At 39.1% G+C, this 21,386-nt stretch overlaps 1 protein-coding gene across 1 annotated transcript; it reads left to right on the top strand.

Moving 5' to 3' along the window:
• The first annotated feature begins 8,398 nt into the window (after nucleotides 1–8,398).
• Nucleotides 8,399–19,463, top strand: kmt5b (lysine methyltransferase 5B). The gene is made up of 10 exons (XM_062418727.1): nucleotides 8,399–8,510; nucleotides 12,897–13,154; nucleotides 13,409–13,556; nucleotides 13,668–13,833; nucleotides 13,919–14,028; nucleotides 15,829–15,995; nucleotides 16,131–16,150; nucleotides 16,265–16,401; nucleotides 16,527–16,726; nucleotides 16,986–19,463. Exons 2-10 carry the CDS (start codon nucleotides 12,986–12,988, stop codon nucleotides 18,494–18,496), a joined length of 2,628 nt encoding a protein of 875 aa, XP_062274711.1. The 5' UTR covers nucleotides 8,399–8,510; nucleotides 12,897–12,985; the 3' UTR covers nucleotides 18,497–19,463.
• The last annotated feature ends 1,923 nt before the right edge of the window (nucleotides 19,464–21,386 follow it).

A 21,386-nucleotide genomic window follows, 5' to 3' on the forward strand; every position in this document is an offset into this window, starting at 1 on the left:
TACAAATGCATTATATTTATTACACACTGCAAATACAGAATGTTACCACTAATTTCTTATCATATATCATATACAGTCTACAGTACATGTCTTAAGTTTAGACACACTTTCTCATTGAAGGGAAAAGGAAAGTGTGACTGTAAACACCCAAAAATATATTAGAAGATGCAAACTACAGAAAGATAGAAGGTAACAAAAATAACATTTTCCATCCGCCTTCGAAGCTCTCACAGAGAAGTACACGAAAAGTTCCAGGAGTTGAGAGAGGAGACAGCTAATGTTAGCTCACAGTCAGACAGCTGCACTGCATCAAGACCTCCACAAACACAGCAAACTTTATCTCAGAGTTTAGCAAAAGACAGTACATGGTGTGCTACCACACAGGAACATCATAAGCATGAGCAGGCAATGGTTCAAATGTTCATTGACACTGGGCTTTCCACAAGTTCTGTCTATTGTTGGACCACAGGTTAAGAACTAGGAGATTGAATTTGTGTCGATGGGTGCGAGTGTTACGTGTGCCTCTGTGTGTGTATTTGTGTTTGTTAGTAATTTCAACCATGGAGACTCACAAATGACACCCTCCCTTTTGCTCTCCCACCACTTCACCCTAAGGTCCCAGAAAATTGTATTTCTGGAAGTTTAATTTTGAATTTACAAGGAGTAGATCTTTGACATGCTGCTCATTAAGTTGAAGAATTCGTGTCACATGTTTGTTTTTTAAGGTCAAAGATCCCTATGGACAGTTGTCTGAGATTTTCTGTGTTTGGGCGGGTGAACATTACTACTCAGTTGGATGAGAGTTACAGGCTAGCAGTTCAGCACAGACACATCCAAGCCCGCCTGATTGACTGTGTGAAGTTTTGTGGAGTGTTTGAGTTAGCCTTAAGAGGCAGAGACTAAAGTGAGGGCTCCAACAACCCTGGCGTTTTTCGTGGCCTGGTCAACTTGGTGGCATTGTTAGATGAGATATTTGAGGAGAACGGAAAAACTGCAGGTGTTTTCAAGGGCACGTCAAAGATTGTGCAGATTGAGCTTCTGGAGTGCATGCTAGCGGTCGTCTGGGGACATATAACAGAGGAGGTTAAGTCTGCTAAATTTGTAGCCATTCAAGCAGATGAGACGCAGCTGGTGCTTGTGGTGCGATACATCGACATTAACCATGCAGTGCAGGAGAGTTTCTTTGAATTTCTCCATGTTATGGATGCAACGTCTGATTCAATTACCGGTGTGCTTCTGGACAGACTGAACAGTCTATTGTCCAACAGTGACAGAAAGTAACTCATCACGCAAGCATATACACCAACAGCACACCAACTGAATTTGATCATGCAGAAAGCCTCTTCTCAGATCATAGCAGTGAGAGGTTCCTTTTCCGATCTGGGCGGTATTGCCCGTTTTTTTACCCGGTCATCCAAATGCACCAGCATAGTTGACCATATTGTTGCACGAAGGCTGCAAAGAGCTTCATCCACAAGATAGACCTTCAACATCAGAATCATAAACACAGTGTATGAGAACCTATATGACCTGATGTAGAGTTTTGAATCCATCAGGACATCGGGTTCATTTGACAGCATCATGTTGAGGGAGGCATTTGGCTTCCTGAGGATGCTGCAGGATGATGACTTCCAGTTTTTTCTGCAGCTATTTCATCAAATCATGCCTCAAGAAGGACATTGATGCAATCTTCATCAAACGTGCCCTCCAGAGCTTCACAAGCAGTGTGCAGGCCATAAGTTAAGATAAAGATAATGTTGTTCAATCCTTCTCAATACAGAACCTTGTCATAATGAAGTGTATGCATGAAGTAAAGCTATATTAGTGTTTTGAAATTAGCATTTTCTTCACTTTTCTAAATTCTACCAAGCACTCATTTTAATGGAATAACAAACACTGTTGTTCTGCTTGCCCTCAAGGACTCATCTCAACAGCAGCAGAGGTCTGCAACACAATCCTGGCTCACCAGGTTTACCTGCCATACCATTGTAACTTTTCATAGGTGACAGTTATATGAATGTTCACACCATGCCAGTTACCAAAACTAAATAGTACATGTTTTCTATCTGATAACTTAGTTATTGTGCCAGTACAATAAGCTATTTGTAAAGAAAAAACAATACCTTCAAGAACTGCACATAAATACTTTAAATGTGTTTTACCTACAGTATATGTAGTCCCCTTCTTAATTAATGGTAAAGTAGACATCTCTCTCCATGTTTAAAGGTATTTGAAGGTAAACTGATTGACAATTTATCTTTTGATGACCATAGTGGATTGATCATTATTTGTAGAGCAGAAAGAATTTTATTTAAGACTCCTGTATGTCACTTTCCACTGTAGCCTAGTATGTGGCTTACTGTATGTAGCTAAAGGGAAATCTTTGTCTTGCCATCTAGTGGCTACAGGTGGTATTGTAATAAGAGTCAACCAGAAAAAAACAGTTGTGATGATTGTCTAGCTACGTATTAATTTACCCATTGAACAGGTCACCTTAGTCTGATTCATAAGTGATCTGATTTCCAAAAAGTGTTTCAATGTGGAAAGGCAATTGGCAAAATAGTGCAGCATGTAGGGACCAATATTTACAGTTTTGCTAGAAGTGTGTTATAACCAGGCGGGGAGTTCTGGTCCTCTGAAATGATGCCAACACGGAAGTAACTTAAAACGGCATTCTATCAAAAGGCCACCAGGGGGCGACCGTTTTGGTGTTAAAAAGGACTTCCGTCTCTATACAAGTCAATGGAGCATTCACCAACTTCTCACTTGATTTCTAACCTCAGTAAACGTTTTCAAAATGTGTTTATGGTCTCAATCGCTAGTTTAAAGCCTTCTTCAATGCAGTATGATGTTCATTTGGGACATGTTGGCCTCCCTGATTTTATATGTGACGATAAAGCAGGGTATGCATTAGGGCGTGGCTACGTCGTGATTGACAGGTTGATTGATTCACAGGTTCAGGAGGGCGCCTCATGCTCCACCTGATGCCCATATAAGCAGAATCCGTGTTTTTTTTTTTACCTGGCATGCACCGGAAATTTTCAAGATGGCGCTGCTCAGATCTGAAACTATTCGCTTCCAACCAGCAGTCCACAAACCAATGGGTGACGTCACGGATGTTACGTCCATTTCTTATATACAGTCTATGGTTATAACATTACAAACTGAGTGTAAAGCAGAAAACGTCGATCTGTTTGGCACACTAAGTAAATGCATTGACTACAAGTGTTGGTGGTTTAAAAGATGAAGCTTCAGGAATCACTGTTAGTGTTTAAACATTGACAAAAAACTGTAAGACTAATTATGTTGGTACACGCTGGTGACTTATGCTGACTATGAACTACAATGTCTTGAGTTTGAATCCAGCCAGGGAACTTTTACTGCTCATCTCTCTCCATCTTTCCTTTCATCTGTCTCGACCATTGTGTCTGATAAATGCCCAAAAAATATCTCAGCGACAAAGAAATAAAAGAAAGGCTGCTCACAGTGTGTCAAACCAAAGTTCACAGATTGTGAAGGATAAATCTATTGTTGCTTTCAGGTCTTTTGTGCAACAGCCAAACTAAATCTGTCTGGAGTTTGTTCACAGTATTTTACTTTGAAAGGCGAAAAACTGAAAAGCGTGCAGACAGACTTTTAAAAGAAAATTAGTTGTCAGCTTTTGTTTGGTTGAGGTTAAAAGTTCATTCTTGGTTTTGGAGTTTTGCCATTTTTCTATGTTTTTAACTAAGAAGATATTTTTTTAAATTATGCATATGAATAATGAATAATGCTCTATAAATATCAATTATTTCATATGTAAAGACAGCAGGTAGTGTTTTTCTCATCCCATGTTATCTATTATGTTAAAATGTAATGTTTAATCAGACTATTTAACTACTTAACTACTTAACCTACTGTAATCTGTAATTTTCCACCAATCATTCACCAAAACTAATTGCTATAACTAACCTGAGAAAAATCATGTTTATCACAAAATGCCATCTTGTTAATATGTCGTAAAAGACAGAAAAAGACACAAAGACACAATTAATTAAAACACCAATATGGACAAAGATCAGTTTTACCAAGGAAATGTTATCAGGACAAATGGAAGAAACCTTTGGTGAGGAAAAAACAATGTCAGTTTTATTTTGTCTATATGGACCAATATCACAAATTTGCCTTGTGTGGTTTTACAATCCTTACACGATCCAAAGTTCAAGGACAAGGTCAGGTGCACAGCAGAAAGTTATTAGCTTCCTCATTATCTCTTGTTAGTGCAATGCTCAGCACACACGCACATTCAATTCAAAAAATTAGATTAGGTTAAAGTTTAATCATGTTAACTTATAATGAAACTATCTTGTAATGAGGTTACTGCACATGTTTATTACATGATGATGTCATGAGCCTCGTAAATGTTGCGCAATAAGCAGGAGATAAATACAAAGTCTACCAGTAACATCTTCTAATTTATTGTGGTGTTCATAAAGTAAACATACTGGTGTTTTGATAAAGGGCGGGGTCACATTTTTTCAAGTGTCTCAAACCAGCAGTCAGGTGTCCATAGGAGCAGTGAAAGATGTTTTCCTCTCTGTAATCATTCCTCCTGTTCATACTGACTATTAAAAGATCTCCTTCAAATGTGTTTTCAATGTAGAGTGATGGAGGATAAAATCCACAGTGTGTCCACACAGTCATTTAACCTCCTGTTGTCCTCGAGTCAAGGAAGGAAGGGAGGAAGAAGGAAGGAAAATAGGGAGGAAGGGAGGAAGAAGGAAGGAAAGGAGGGAGTGAGGGAGGAAGGAAGGAAAGGAAGAAGGAGAAAGGAAGGAAGGAAGGAAGAAAGGAGGGAAGAAAGGAAGAAAGGGAGGAAAGGAGGGAGTGAGGGAGGAAGGGAGGAAGAAGGAAGGAAAGGAGGGAGTGAGGGAGGAAGGAAGGAAAGGAGGAAGGAAGAAGGAGAAAGGAAGGAAGGAAGGAAGAAAGGAGGGAGGAAAGGATCAAGGAAAAGAGGAAGAAGGAAGGAAAGGAGGGAGGAAGGAAAGGAGGGAGGGAGGAAGGAAGGAAGCTAGGGGAGAGGAAAGAAAGAGAAGGGAGGAAAGAAGGAAGAGAGGAAGGAAAAGGAGGAAAGAAGGAGGGAGGGAGGAAGGAAGGACAGAAGGAAGGGAGGAAAGAAAGAGAGAAGGAGGGAGGGAAGAAGGACAGATGGAAGGAAGGGAGGAAGGAAGGAACAGTCAAAACAGACGGGTAGGACAACACGAAGGTTAAAAGTAGATGATCAGCTTCTATTGAGCTTCATCAGTCTGAGTTAGTCATATCAAGTGATATCTGACACATTTACAGTCTTTTTAGCATCAAATTCCTTCTTTGTGTTTCCTCAGACAGTGTTTTCCTGTTGAGCTGTGGTGGAAGTATAGTAACAAAAAGAGGGACCTTGGCACTAAAAACACTGTAAAAATGAAAGATATCTACTTGATTTGACACATTTGGACGGTTAAAGCTTCACATTAACTTCAGATCAACTTTTAAATACATTTTTTTAGCATAGAAGGAGGACTGTGGATTTGGTCCTCCATCACTTCCATTGTAAACATTATGAAGGGATCTTCTAATGGTCAGTATGAACAGGAGGAATCATTACAGCAAGAAAAACTGGTTTAATGTTCATTTGGGCTCCTGACTGTTGTTTAACTCTCCTGTTGTCCTCGAGTCAGGGAAGGAAGGGAGGAAGAAGGAAGGAAAGGACGGAAGGGAGGAAGAAGGAAGGAAAGGAGGGAGGAAGGAAGGAACGGAGGAAGAAGGAAGGAAAGGAGGGAGGAAGGAAGGAAGGGAGGAAGGAAGGAAGGAAAGAAGGGAGGAAGGAAGGAAAGGAAGGATGGAGGAAAGAATGAAGGAAGGAAGGTAAGAGGGAGGGAGGAAAGAAGGAAGGAGGAAGGGAGGGAGAAAGGAAAAGAGGAAGGGAGGAAGGAAGGAAAGAAGGACAGTGGAAAGAAGGAAGGTAGGGGGAGGAAAGAGGGAGAGAAGGAGGGAAGAAAAGAAGGAGGGAGGGAGGAAAGAAGGAAGGGAGAAAAGAGAGAGAGAAGGAGGGAGGAAAGAAGGAACAGTCAAAACAGACAGGGTCAATTCGACCCGGGAGGACGACACAAAGGTTAAATACAGACCTGAAAAACTGTGAGTCTGTCATTTAATTAAATTCCGCTCGTTGAATTAATGTCAGAGGATAAATTAGTGTTGTGGAACAATTAATGATGGCAAATGGTGCTAGAGAAATACAAATGGAAACACTCAAGTAAAAGCAGAAAGTACTTCAAAATCATACTTAACCTCAATCCTACCAATACCTGCAGACCCCAGCGGTATAGTCTCACAGGTACTTTATTGTATCATTTAAATTTATCATGACTTTGTCAATCATTGTATTGGGGTTGTACGGTACCCCAGTCAAAAGCACCCAATTCCCCAAAGGCAGTTTTAATAGATATAATTATTTACATTTGGGTCTCAGTGGTGGAAAGTAACAATAACAATAATAATAATACATTTTATTTGTAGTATACTTTACATTTGAAGCATATTTCAACACACTACATGGTAAAAGCATCAATATAAAAGACAGAAAAAACACAACATAACACATCATTAAAATAAGAGCATAAAAGCAGCAACCAGCAAGGTTAATTAATCTATTTAATATAAAATATCACAGTATCAGGGTGGAGTTGAGGCACTTTGTCAATCATTTTGTACGCTTTATGGAAAGATTGTACTTGGGATAAAAGCTCCAACATGTATTAAAGAAAAGTAGTAATATAGGCCTTTTTTGTTTTACATATGTGCACCTATCTAATAATAATGTTTTTTTTTTTTTTTACAAATTAAATTAATTACATAGCCAATAATGTATTGAAAAGAAATAAATTAAGATTTTGCTAGAATGGTTGTTTGTGTCTTACAGTATATTTTATTCTCAGGGTCCAAAGTCATCCTTTTATGTTGGTATAATGAGTTTATGTGCTTATTGTCCACCACTGAGACATTGGTGGGCATTGAATAGTCGTGTAATAAAATAAATAAAACTCATACATTAATATACTTGTAGTTAAAAGGTAAAACTTGTTCTCAGTGGTTCTTACTTATTGGTTTTCCGTTAAACCGACAGCACCGACTGTCAGTCATTATGAAGGCTTTATAGAAACTTCACAAGTAATAAACGTAAAGTAGAATTTGCACCTTTTTGACAATGTTAACAACAATGGAAAATGTATAAAATGTTTTTAAAAAGTATCCCTAACCCTACAATATTTCCATAAAGCCTTAAAAATAATTAACAGAGTGCCCCGATCCCCCCTGATATTCTGTGATATTTTATATTAAGACCCATGACAAGTATTAACTCAATAAATAACTCTTATATATGTTAAATATATTGGTAGGATGAGGGTTTAAGTTGATATGCTTATTACTTTACACCACTGAGACATTGGTGGGCATTAAAATAGTCATGTAGTAAAATAAATAAAAGTCATTAAAATAAATATACTTATTGTTTAAAAGTTAAAACTTTGTTCTCAGTGGTTCTTTGGTTTTCCATGAAACCGACAGCACTGAGTAATAAAATAAACATAAAGTAGAATTTGCACCTTTTTGACAATGTTGACAAAAAATGGAAAATGTATAAACTCTTTTTTTTAAGAAAAAAAAGTGAAGTATATACTTGAATACAAATTGCATATTTTATCCCAAGTACAATCTTTCCATAAAGCCTTCAAAATGACTGAGAGAGTGCCCCAATCCCCCCTGATATTGTGTGATATTTTAAATAAGGACACAATTAACTCAATAAATAACTTATATATGTTAAATATATTGGTAGGATGGGGGTTTAAGTTGATATGCTTATTACTTTCCACCACTGAGACATTGATAGGCATTAAAACAGTCGTGTAGTAAAGTAATAAAAGTCATAAAATAAAAATATGTATAGTTTAAAAGTTAAAACGTGTTCTCTGTTGTTCTTATCTCAGCACGTCAGAAACGACCGTTGGATTCTTTAGGAAGCGTGAAGAGGTTTGTTTACGCAGCACTACTTTTTTTGTGTGTGCATCCGACTATTATTACAACCTTGCCAACTATTTATCGAACAAGTTGTGATTTTAGGGAGGGGGGGTGGGGGCGGTAACGAAAAATCGACTTTGACGTCCAATTATCCTCAAGTTGTTGCTACTCGTTTTTGAAATGCACCAATAGTCGTTAACGGCTGCGTATGTACCAGGATCTACTTTCTCTTGGATGGGGCCGCCGTGCCGTCGTGCTGCGGCTTTCTCCTCCCCATCTCTCTCCCCTGTGCTTGGCCGCCATCTTGAATTTTCATGTTAATTTCTGACTGAGAAAAAAAAAAGAAGAAAAAAAGAAAAGTGTTTCCTGTGATATATTTTTCGTTTAAGAGGTTGTCGTGCCAAAAAAAAAAAAAAAAAAAAAAAATTGGATTACTTTTCAAAGGGAGTGGCTGTTTTTGCTTGAACCACCCAGTGAGTATTTTATATATTTTTTTTATTATATTTACTGTTGTCGACATTTTTAAACGAATCCAACGCGTTTAAAAGCCCAATGCTATTTAAACCTGCTAGCTGTGTTAGCAACATGCTACATAACAAGAAGCTTAGCAGCCGATACACACCGACCACTATCCGCTCTGCCTACAACGATCTACACACTTTACTTTCTTTAATGTGCTTATTAAACGACATATTTAGACATATATAAACCTCCACCGAGCTTAAATGCTTAGCTACGGTTTCTACAGGTAACGCTAGCTCCTTCTTTTTAAAAATGCTTAGCTACGGTTGCTACAGGTAACGCTAGCTTCTGGTTAGCTACGGTTGCTACAGGTAACGCTAGAATTCCTTGCCTCGGAGGGGACATGTGTGTAGCTATAATCGTCGATTGTGTACCTTATATATAACCTTAACATTATATATATTTAAAGTGAAGATAGGTGGCTGCTATGAGTTTATTTTATGTGTATTTTCTATACCGACTGGGTTGATGTGCTTCCCAATATCCCGCTAGCTTGACGTTAGCAGCCAGTTTTTGTTAAGTTAAGTTTGCTTTTTAGGCACTGCATTGGTTTAAATCCACTAATACTAATATTGACATGTGCTATTATAACAAAGAGATATGTGTTGACTAACATCTGCTATCTGCTATTGTGGAAGAGGGGTTTTTGTTGCACAGTAGCTTTTCTTGCCTTGTCTTTACTAGTAGTGGAGAGGACATGTGTGCAGCTATCATCGTCGATTATTTACCTTTTATATAAAACTTAACATTATATATATTTAAAGTGAAGATAGGTAGCTGTTATGTGTGTTTTATATGTTTTTTCTCTCCCGCTAGCTTTACGCTAGCAGCCAGTTTTTGTTGAAGTTAAGTTTTCTTTTCCTGCACACACACAAACAAGAGAAATAACATTGGTTTAAATCCACTAATACTAATATAATATCGACTTGTGCTATTATACCAAAGAGATATCTGCTATTGTGGATAGGGTTTTTTTTGTTGCATGCTTTTAATGTTAATGGAGGAGAAGAAAAAAAAGGAAAGGGGTCGAGGGAGTTTATCTATATTTTTTTGATGTATTATTGTAGTTAATTATCGTTATTCACATGTTTCACCGTGCTGCTGATGATAATAATGTGTTTTATGTGTATGTTATGTTTAAATGCTGATTGTTATTTTTTAGGAGGGGGGTGCTTTGTGCAACTTAGCCGACCGACATTAACTAACTTGCTCGCTGCAGCTTGGTGCCGGTGTTACGGTATAAGTGGTGACCGTGTTAATTGTTGACTTTCTCCTAAAAAGCATGTAATTGTAGTTTAATCTTTATAAAATACACATCTGTGTGTTTAATATCGAATCATTCATTTAAGTTAAATTATGTTCAGAAGACTCATTCAACTGTCTTTAATGTGAGAGAGTCACCAGATAACACGGTCACCATTTAAAGCGTAACGCCGGCGTTTTGCTGCAAGCTACTAGCCGCTGCCGAGCATCTGTGTGTCGGCTGTGGTTGGAGGAGGAGGACGGCTGGTTTAACTGGGACTCTGAGAGAGAATGAGGGAGGGAGGGAGGAGTAGGAAACAATAGAACCAACAAAAAAGCTAAATTGATAACTATGAGACATATTTCGGCCTCGGCTGTGTGTGTGGCCTTCCGGGTTCCCTCAGTGCCTCTCTACTGATCTCTGTGTTGTGTTTTAGTGAAGCTAGTGTTAGCCTCCTTTTTTATGCATCGATTACAAAATCCGATGATGCTCCCTTTTTTTCTGCACAAGCACTCACATGCACATAATATACAAGCACTTAAACATTGTGTGTGTGTGTGGTGTTGTGCACTCATGATGCGGTTATATGGAGCTTAAATTCACAAAGCAGTGTGTTTTATATGTATCGGTGATAGCGCACTTGACAGAAAGCCAGTGTATTATTAGGGGTTACCACTAAACTCACGTGCACATAGCATACACGCATTTAAACATTGTGTGTGTGGTGTTGTGCATTCTTAAGTGTGATAGTGATGCGGTTATATGGAGTTTAAATTAACAAAGCAGTGTTTTATATGTATGGGCGATAGCGCACTTGACAGTAAGCCAGTGTATTATTAGGGGTTACCACTAAACGGCGCTACAGGAGCATTTCAAACTTGTTTCCCCAAACACTGCTGTGATGTGTTTCTTCACACGATCATGGTGTGAACTAGTGGCTCCCAACTTTCTTTGGCTTGTGACCCTTTACAACAAAGTTAAGTGTAACTGGGACCCCCCTGTCACATGCTGTCTACCATGGAAACGAAAGAGGTTTTAAAGCAGGGGTGTCAAACTAATTTTAGTTCAAAAAACTACTGAAGCGGCACAAAAACTGGAATTACTTTTCTGCCAAGTTATCTGAGTGGATCTGATTGGACCCCTCTGTGGGTCGTATGTTTGACATCCCTGTTTAAGAGGCTTGAGGAGATAAAGTAATTAGTGGAAAGTTTGAGAAAGCAAACATTTTGTTTGTCAGAAATGTTTTTTTTTTTTTTTCCTGTTGTCCTGTCAAATCATCCTCAGTCTCCTTAGATTAACCTAAAGCGACACTTTAGCTTAGGTGGTCTTATTTCCAGCATCACTTAAAGTCACTCTGACTTTCTGTTTGTAAAATTGAAATATTCACCCTTTTTTAAAATGAGACCAGAGTTATTACTGTAATCAACATTAACTTCTGAGCTGATAACGCAAAGCTTTTAAAATACGATGACACATTTGGAAACTCTTATACTTGCATGTTACACATTAATCATCGTGTATGGTGTTGTGCACTCATGAGTGTGATCGTGATGCTGTTATATGGAGTTTAAATTCACAAAGCAGTGTTTTTATATGTATGATAGCGCACTTGACAGTAAGCCAGTGTATTATTTGGAGCTACCACTAAATGGCGCTATAGGGGCATTTTAAACTTGTTTCCCCAAACACTGCTGTGATGTGTATCTTTAGACTACCATGGTGTAAACTAGTGGTTCCCAACAGTTTTAGCTTGTGACCTTTTAAAACGGGTGTCAAACATATGGTCCACGGGCCAGAACCGTCCCTCCAGTGGGTCCAATCCGGCCCACTGGATGACTTTACAGTGTGAAGGCTTCTGATTTTTTTTTATAACTTAAGATAACCGACTTTCAACGTGATTCAGATTTCAAGGACACATTTTTCCTCAGTGGGCTTGGACACATTTTATCAGTAGAGTTATAATATGTTATTTATTATTTATAGGTTGGTTGTTTTGTTTTTTTAAGATTTATTTTTGTGCATTTTTTGCCTTTAGTTGACGGTTGATGGCAGAGAGGCCGACAAGAAACAGACAGAGGGATGCAGTAAAGGTCCCTTGCTGAAATCGAACCATGGACGCTGCCTTTATGTGGCATGCGTGGTAACCACTCGGTTACCAAAGCACTTCCATTTGTAGGTTTGTTATATAATGGTTTTACTGGTCCAGCACACTTGAGGTCATGGGTTGTATCATGCCCTTAAACTAAAATGAGTTTGACACCCCTGCTTTAAAATAAAACAGTCTACCTGTGATCCTCCTGTCACACGTCGTCTACCAGTTTAACAAAAGAGGACTCATAACTTTTTTCATACATACTTAATTGGCTCCTTTCTGACAAAAGGTTCTCCCTGATGCATGGCTCTTCTTCTATTAGCTGTTTGATTGTTTCAATTTGTATAATTATTATTTAATGCAGGATGAGGCTGTTTAGCAGGTTGAAGGCTGTGTGAATATAGCTTGTTCATATGCCCTGTTTTTTTTTTTTTTTTGACAGATTGAATTAATGAAATGCTGAGATGCAATTTATATTAATAAAAAAGAAAAAAGTTACCCCAATTAAAACCAAGAAAGTCTCATGACCCCCGTGAGAAGCTTTGGTGACCCCTAGTGGGGGGAACCAGTGGTGTTAACAACAACAACAGCAGCAGCAGCAGTCATTAGTGGGTTAAGTGACTTGAAGCTGGTCACATTGTGAACGTCACTAGTTGCCTGTAATTGGCTTTGATGGTTTTCCATCTGCAGAGTACTTACTGGATGAGCTGTGATTGGTCAGTACCTCAGTTTCGGTAGACTTTAAAACCTGGGCCGAGTCGTTTGGCAGAGATGAATCACCTGTGGTGGTCAGAGTTCACTTTAGTACACGTGTGAAAGGGTGACAGATGCATTTAAGTGTTAAAGTGTAAACTATGTGAAGAATTGGGAAAGTTCTTTATAGTGAGAATAGTTGAATTTTGTGTTCTCTGGAAAGTCATGTCTTATTTTCTTCATGGTTTTTAAGCAGCTGACATCTCCACCTGCTTGTTTCTAATGTGTTTGTTTCTGCTCTGCCTACAGATTTCAAACACTAGACCCCAGTCTTCCCCACTCAAGAGTGTTTCTTCATCTCGGAGACTAAATGCAACTGGACCAGGGGGATTGTGGGAATGAAGTGGCTGGGCGAATCCAAGAACATGGTATTAAATGGCAGGCGACACGGAAACAAGTTGACCAGCGAGCATCCTGTGAGCCAGAGCCAGACTCGCTCCCAGCATTCACAGCGGACGTCACTACGGCACAGCAAAGCCCACCCCAGAAATCGAAGATGTAGCCGCAGTGAGTTAAATATGTTGACGTTCATACATAGTTAGTAATAGATGGATAAATAGATAAAATAATGTATACAAAAACAACCCTAAAAGTTAAAAAACAAAGCAAAATATGCAACAAAAGTTATGTTAAGAGGAGGAAAGGACCTCCTGAACCGCTCTGTCTTACAGCTCAGTGAGATGAGCCTCCTGCTGCCAGAATTGCAAAGTATTAGTAGTTGCATACACTAACATGTGTATGTGTATGTGTTTGTTTTACAGGGTTTAGTGCAGCCAGCCTGGAGGCAGAGAGGCGCTACGTGCCCTCCTCAGGAATGACCGCCAAGGAGCTGTGTGAGAACGATGATCTGACCACGAGCCTCATCCTGGATCCATACCTGGGCTTTCAAACTCACAAAATGAACACCAGGTCAGCAGAAAGTATTATTACTGACGTGCACAGGGTCTTCTCCCTTTTTTAAATTTCAGATCTTCACATTTGTTGTCTGTTTTTTGTGTGTTTATTAATGTGCCTCCGCAGATTTCGACCAATCAAGGGAAGGCAGGAGGAGCTGAAGGAGATCATCGAGCGCTTCAAGAAACACGACAACTTGGAAAAAGCTTTCAGAGCTCTAACGTCGGGGGACTCTTCCCGAAATCTCTTCCTCCACAAGACGAAATCTCAAGAAAAGCTCTTCAAGCAGCATGTAAAAAAAATAATCTAAGATCTGCTCTGTTTTTTTTCCAGCAGTGAATTTATTTATCAGATGACTAACTTTATGTTTTGCGCAGGTATTCGTGTATCTGCGAATGTTTGCCACTGACAGCGGCTTTGAGATTCTTCCTTGTAATCGTTATTCATCGGAGCAAAACGGAGCTAAAATTGTGGCAACGAAGGAATGGTGAGGACAGACTGCCATCAGTTAATACAGATAAGACCTGCAGTCAATAGTGTATATATATATATAGTTATATATATGTATGTAACTGTGTTTTTACTTCTCTGTTATGTCCTCTATGACCGTTGAGATTAGCTGCCAACTAATAATTAATCAGCAACTATTTTGATAATCGATGAATCATTGTAGTGGCCCTTTTTACCAGGTTCCAGGTTCCTATTCCGCTTAATCTGCAAAGTTTCTTAGTTTTGACTCAAGTTCCTCTGAGTTCAATCCACTTTTCTCACTGGAGACGGTGAAAATATTGAAAGAAGATGTATGTGGTTAACAACATGATGCTGTATTCACACACATTATTACCCCTTATCTCAATGTACACATTAAACACAGTCTGTTCACGTTAAGTTGTACATGAACACACACGGTTAAAAACTTGTTTAGCACAATCCATTAAGGCAAACTAAACTTATATGTTCTTACATTCTTGCACCCAAAAATACGAAACTAGCAAATATTTATTAGAGCCCGACCAATACTGGATTTTTGGGGACAATGCCAATACTCATATTTAAGAGTAACAAAGTTCCGATATCAATATATCCCTGGATAATTTTATATTTAAAGAATATATACATAAACATACATTTTTTGCAGTGATCCCTTAAATGTAGTTATCAAACACTGACAAAGATATGTAATGAAGGCTGTGATATTTTACAGTTTGACAATAAACTTATGTATAAAATGAAACAGTAAACTTCACTGGGAATTTAATAATTATAACTAACGAACTAAATAACAAAAACATGTACATATATATTTAACTTCAAATAAAAAGGATCAAATATACATTAAATGCTGCTTATATACATTATTTTTTTAAATTAGCACCTATCGGACAATATTTACATCGATACCAATATATATATATATATGGGTCAATGACGTATAAGGATTTTCAACAACTCAATTTTAGAATAATAAAAACAAGCATATCTAATGCAGTAGTTAAACATTCAGACTGTTGTGTACCTGGAAATTCATATTACAATTTGAAAGTGATTTTAGTGGGTTTATCAAGATGAATTGGCACTGGCCTGAAAAAAAGTCATGTGGTGCGACCATGATTCATCTTGAAATCGCTTATATAAATAAAAGATCATCATTTACAAAAAAAAAAAAAAAAAGCAAATACTTTGTTTCCAAACACTTTATATTACTGAAAACTTGTAAAAAAAGATGTGAAGCGTGTTAAGTAAATTAATTTATTTCAAGATGAATCATGGTCGCACCACATGACTGTTTTTAAGGCCAGTGCAAATTAATCTTGAACTACTGCATTAGATATGCTTGTTTTTATTATTCTAAAATTGAGTTGTTGTAAATCCTTATACGTCATTGACCCATATATATATATATATGTGTGTGTGATAGGCCAATATCAGCTGACCAATACATCAGTCGGGCTCTAGTATTTATAATTGTAATCCTCTTCACATTATACTAGAACTGTACATATAGTGTTGATTAACTGTTAATAATGTTAGAGCATAAATCACGTGACTACAACAGATTTTCGGTTTCTTGAAGTCTGATGTTAGTAAACTGAACATTTTTGGGGTTGTTGGCTGTTTGGAAAACGGTGATCAGCATTTTCCACCAATTGTGGAGATTTTCATGGATCAAACATCGAATTGATTGAGAAAATAATCATTAGTTGTAAAGCACGTCCCAAAGCACTTCAACACGAGGTGAAGTTGTATGTTTTAACTATAACAAACTTTTGTGCTTTGTGTTTTACAGGAAAAGGAACGACAAGATCGAGTACTTAGTCGGGTGCATCGCTGAGCTTTCGGAGAGCGAGGAGAACATGTTGCTTCGACACGGGGAGAACGACTTCAGCGTCATGTATTCAACCCGCAAGAACTGTGCGCAGCTGTGGCTGGGGCCGGCTGCTTTCATCAATCATGGTATTAGTCCTGATCAATAGTGATCGGGTTTCATTAGCACTGTAATAACATATTCAAACAGTACTTAATTCTTGTTTTCATCTTCACTCGTCCAATAACTACGTAATTTAATATTTCATCCCCTCTTTTTTTCAGATTGTCGACCAAACTGCAAGGTAATTTTATTTTTTTAGGTTTTTATTTAGAAAGCAAGAATTAATGATCAATTATTACTGAATGTTGAAACTCAGAACATTAACACATTTTTATTTCTTTTATTTTTTGTTCAGTTTGTGTCGACGGGGCGGGACACGGCCTGTGTGAAGGTTTTGAGGGACATTGAACCGGGAGAGGAAATCTCATGTTACTATGGAGATGGCTTTTTTGGGGAAAACAATGAATTTTGTGAATGCTATACATGCGAGCGGTAGGTAATGTTTTAATTATCCAAACAGTATCTCTTTGGTATCATAATTTAAAATAGTAGAAATTTGTGTTCTTTTAATCAGAATATCGTCAAGGTTTAAATTGTTTCGTTGTGTTTTTCTGCAGACGAGGTACTGGTGCTTTCAAATCCAAAGCTGGACTACCAGTGGAAGTGCCGGTGATCAACAGCAAGTACGGGTTGCGGGAGACGGACAAGCGACTGAACAGGCTGAAGAAGTTAGGGGAAGGAAACAGGAGCTCAGATAGTCACTCTGTAGGCTCCCACACCGACGTAGACTCTCAGGAAATGCCAAAAACACATCAATGTAAGAGTCCCCTAAAACTCCCATCTGTGTCTTCACCCTGTTGCTATAGCGACGGTATCGGTGTAGACACTAAGCTCAAAAAACAGGAACAGAGAAGAAAATTCCCATGTGTCAGTAAAGGCAGCGATCCACATCTGTATTGCTTAATTATTGATTTTGTAAATAACACTTTGTACATGAGTTCAGTTTTTCTGAAATTGTGATAAATAAATTGTAATATAAATAATAATATGCAATATTTGATCTTTTTCCCCTTCAGCTGCCAGAAAAAGAACATCATCATCATCTGGCCTGAAGTATAAAAACAGGACTCAAACCAGACAGACTTTGTCAAGAGCCCTTACTACCTCATGTTCAAAACAAGGTCGTGTAAACAATAACAGGGTACCAAAGAGACTAAAATCCCAATCCAAGCCTTCACTAAGTAAAGTCCAGTTGCGGAGTCGCAGGCGGGGTGGGGAGCCAAAGGCGTTGGCCAAAGGTGAGACTTGCCAGCTGGGTCTCAGGGACTCAAAGGTGTCGCTGTGTAAAGGTGTCACCGTCAAGAAGGAGAAAGATGGACAGGAGCTGGTGCAGCAGACACTAGGCCAGCGGGGCTGCCTGACTCGTCACGCTGCCAAGGAAAACGGAAATCTACCAGCTGTGCAGAGCAGCGAGGGCGGTCAGGCTTCAACGTACAGAACTCGCAGGTCCACAAGGACCCTGGTAAAAGCCCAGGAAACGGCAGCTGGTGTTAAGCTGGAGCCCAGTGCTATGGACGGCTTGAGCCCGGTCCCTGGCGGAGTGGTCATTAAAACAGAGCCTGCAGACATGGAGGAGTATCTCCGCCATGGGATGGGCCTGGAGCAGCCGGCATTAGACGCCGGCTACTCCAGAAGAAGCTCGTGTACCAGTAGACGGAAACGGCTGACACGGCTCAGGACTGAGCGGACAATTAAGTGCGAGGACTCATACGGTGAGCCGTTCATGCCGGTGGCTGCTGGCCACACAACTAACTTCTCAGACTGTGGTAACATGCTGTTGAGCTTCTCCGACCGGCACAGGGACTATAACGGGGTTGCAAACGGCAGCAAGTCCCTCCGCAGGGACAAGGGTAAGAGTAGCTGCCGGTCACAGGACAAGGGGAAGAAGAAGCGCCGAATCACGCGCTACGACGCTCAGCTGATCCTGGAGAACAACACGGGCATCCCCAAACTGACGCTCCGCCGGCGGAGGGACAGCAGCAGTAGCAAGACCAATGACCCCAGCGACGCCATTGGCTCCTCCAACCTTTCTGCCTCTACGGTCAACTCGGCCTCTTCCAGCAAGATTAGCATCAAGTTCAGCAAGGACCACGATAAGGACAAAGGCAGCTCGTACATAGCCAAACTGAATAACGGCTTTCCGCCCGTGGTCCACAGTAACTCCACCAAGCTGAAGATCCAGCTGAAGAGGGAGGACGATGCAAGGAGAATATCCCAGACTAAAGCGGACCAGATGTCCTATAATGGGGACATGGGCCAGAGTCTGGAGGCCAGGAACGGTGGACATCGGACCCAAAAGGTTATGGCGGAACCTTCGTCTGAAGAGGACAATGACGAGGAAGAGGAGGATGACGACGATGACGACGACGATGACGATGACTACTTCGACAATGAGTTTGAAGACGATTTCATTCCACTTCCTCCAGCTAAGCGCCTCAGACTCATTGTGGGTAAAGACTCCATAGACATCGACATCTCCTCCAGCTCCCGCAGGCGAGAGGATCAGTCTCTGAGGCTCAATGCATAAGCTGTGGAGCTCATCACTCCCACTTTTCCTTGTAAATAAAGATGACTCGCTAATCAACTGTTGTGTTGATGTAAAAGAAGTACAGTAATTTAAAAACATAAAAAAATTGCTGAAAAATTTAAGAATCTGGCCGGATCCTAAGTGAAAAATGAGAATTTGTTTTAAGTTCAACTATTCCTTTAAGTGAATGCACTTGTTATATTCATAATGGACATGGATATTGTAGAAAGTGTACAGTATGGTGTCTATCCCCTCTGTCTTATAGGCAGGTTTTTATTGAAATTTTTTTTTTTTTTGTCTCATGGTTTGTAATTTTTTGTGTGGCAAAACATACTGAATGTACAGTATGGTGCAGATGGTCCAGAGGCATTATAATAAGATCAGTCAGTCAGTTCATTTGGTTTCAAGTGCCATGTTGTCATTATCCAAGTTAGTTTCCTGAACCACTTGAACTATAGTAATTAATCTGTTATCCATATTATTTACTATGTAAGTTAATCATGTGTCTCTGACAGAGCATCATTATATATATATATATAGAAAGAGTTGCACAATTTATTTTTGTCCCCCACCCCCTCCCCCCTTCCCCATAGGTGAATCAGCTCCCTGCAGGTCATTCAGAGTGCTGTAAATAAAAATGTGTTCATGAATCTGCAGAAATCCCTTGAAATAAAAGCACACGATAGTTTTCTAGTCAATTGAGTACTGTCAAAATAAAATGGACCAGTGTTTCATTCGGGAGCTGCTGTATAATGATAACATGGCTTTTAAACAAATACCATGAGGTAAATCCAACAAAATCCATAAGTAAAATCTACCTAATATGCTATTTAACCTGTAATTCTAAAAAAGTAATGTACAGAAAGACTGGCTCACACCCCACCCTCCCCCCCCCCCTCCTTCAGCAGAACTAGACATGACATTTTATTTTTTGCTCCTGTCCAGCCTCAATTCTTAATTTAAGTAATCGGATATTTTTTAAGTTAACTGTTCATCAACACGAGAGTTTGGGGAGGGGGGAAAAAAAATCACACATTGTCTGAAATGTACTTACTAGCTTAGAATCATGTATTCTTTTCTCTGTGGTGCTACTTTTATTTCCTGACCATCTGTCTGAATTTCTGTCCTGTGTAAAACTCTTTAATTGTTATTGATTGGTGGCAGCATTAACTTCAACAGGCCCAAAATCTGTAGAAACACACACACAGACACACACATATATATCTCACTTGTTATCTGTAGCCTACATATGTTTTCTTTTTCAGTTTATATTTTCTTAAAGGACAAGTCTGTAGAATTTAGTGGCATTTATCGGTGTAGTAGTATTCATAATAAGTGTATAATCACCAGTTTTTTGTTTTTTTTTTCTGTTAAAATCGAGCGTTTATATCTACGTTAGGGAGCGGGTCCACGTCCACAGAGGCCACCATGTTGCACCACAGTGTTTCTACAGGAGCCCAGAAAGGACAAACCATTTATTTTTTTTAATGTATTTAGATGTTTAAAAAGCTGCAACCTCACCTGGTAGAAGCCACTAAATCCTACATACTGCTCCTTTAAAAAAACAACAACAACAACACAACAACAAAAACTGGAGTGCGGGACTTTTGTCTCCCCCTTCTGGCCGAGAGAGTAATTACAACAACAACAAAAACACTCAACGTACAGGTGCTTAAATCATTTTTCTCAGCTGTAGCCTACTCGGTCGCCACGGTTACGGCGGTAAAATGGTGGATAAATTGTTTTTTGAGTGTCATGCAAACCCCCCTCCGATAATATTTGGAGAGGTTAGACGCGCTGATTCAATTATTTTATCTCAATACAAGTTGAGTGAGAGACTTCCTTTCTTCTGTATATGCATTCATTCAAACCAGACACAGGATTTATAAACTCTGTATGTTGGTAATTTACAGAGTTTTATCTGGCTTAAATAATCATAGCTTGTTTGTCAAAAGGTTTGAATGTAACAGAAGTTTCATTAAACGTGTAAAAAGTTCCCGCACTGCAGCTTTATTAACCAGGAGCAGATACGCTTTCAGGCATTTTTAGTTTTTAAGCGAAAAAAGAAGAAAAAAAAAATCATAAAAACTACTGTATCAAACAGCATTAGGTGCCTTATCAAAGAGCTTTTTTTGACACATTTTAGACCAAATTTGTGACTCGACTAATCAACGAAGAGTGAAAATGCTAAGATATCTGCTCCCCTACCTCTCCTCCTCTTCCTCCTCCTCTTCATCCTCCTCATCCTTCCTTTAAAATGACAGAAAACACTTCTCAAAAAGTCCACCGTCAGTCTTTTCTGTATATTATTTTTGTTGTGTGGGAGTAAATGAACTGCCCCAAAATCAGTTTTAAGGGATCAACTGAGATGAATGTTAACCCACTTTTTCTTTTCTCTTCTTTTTTTTCTTCCTTTCTTGTGTTTTAATACGTACTGTTCATATCACCAGCAGCTAATCACCGTTCTGAACCTGGCTCAGTCTGTCCCCCTCCTTCTCTCTCCTCTCTTCTTTCCTTCTCTCCTTCCTTCCTTCCTTCCTTTCCTCCCTTCCTTTCCTCCTTTTCGTCGGACGTCTCCATCCTACACTGTAAACTGTTCCAGGTGTACCGTCTGTGTGGTCTTTGTCCAATAGACAGCTGTCAAGATTTCCAATTGATTCAGAAAACAACTTTCAAAAAAAGAAAAAAAAAAAAAAAAAAACGAGGAATAAAAAAAAAAGGAGTTAAAAAAAAAAGAGCAAAACAAATGTGAATAGTTTGCGGACATTTTAGCGTGTTTTGCGTGGGTAGTGGGAAACATGTAAAGAGAATTAAAAATGGGCAGTGCATATATTGTCCGATATGTAAATCATGTGAACACATCTTGTACTTATTTAACAGTTTTGAATAC

The sequence above is a fragment of the Scomber scombrus genome, chromosome 1, assembly GCF_963691925.1.
Source record: "Scomber scombrus chromosome 1, fScoSco1.1, whole genome shotgun sequence".
NCBI lineage: Eukaryota > Metazoa > Chordata > Actinopteri > Scombriformes > Scombridae > Scomber > Scomber scombrus.

Bases quoted from the DNA above. Each gene is read 5' to 3' on its own strand.
- kmt5b (XM_062418727.1), top strand. From the start codon at position 12,986: ATGAAGTGGCTGGGCGAATCCAAGAACATGGTATTAAATGGCAGGCGA. The intron at 13,155-13,408 runs GTGAGTTAAATA...TTTGTTTTACAG, and splicing joins AAATCGAAGATGTAGCCGCA to GGTTTAGTGCAGCCAGCCTG. The intron at 16,402-16,526 runs GTAGGTAATGTT...GTTTTTCTGCAG, and splicing joins GAATGCTATACATGCGAGCG to ACGAGGTACTGGTGCTTTCA.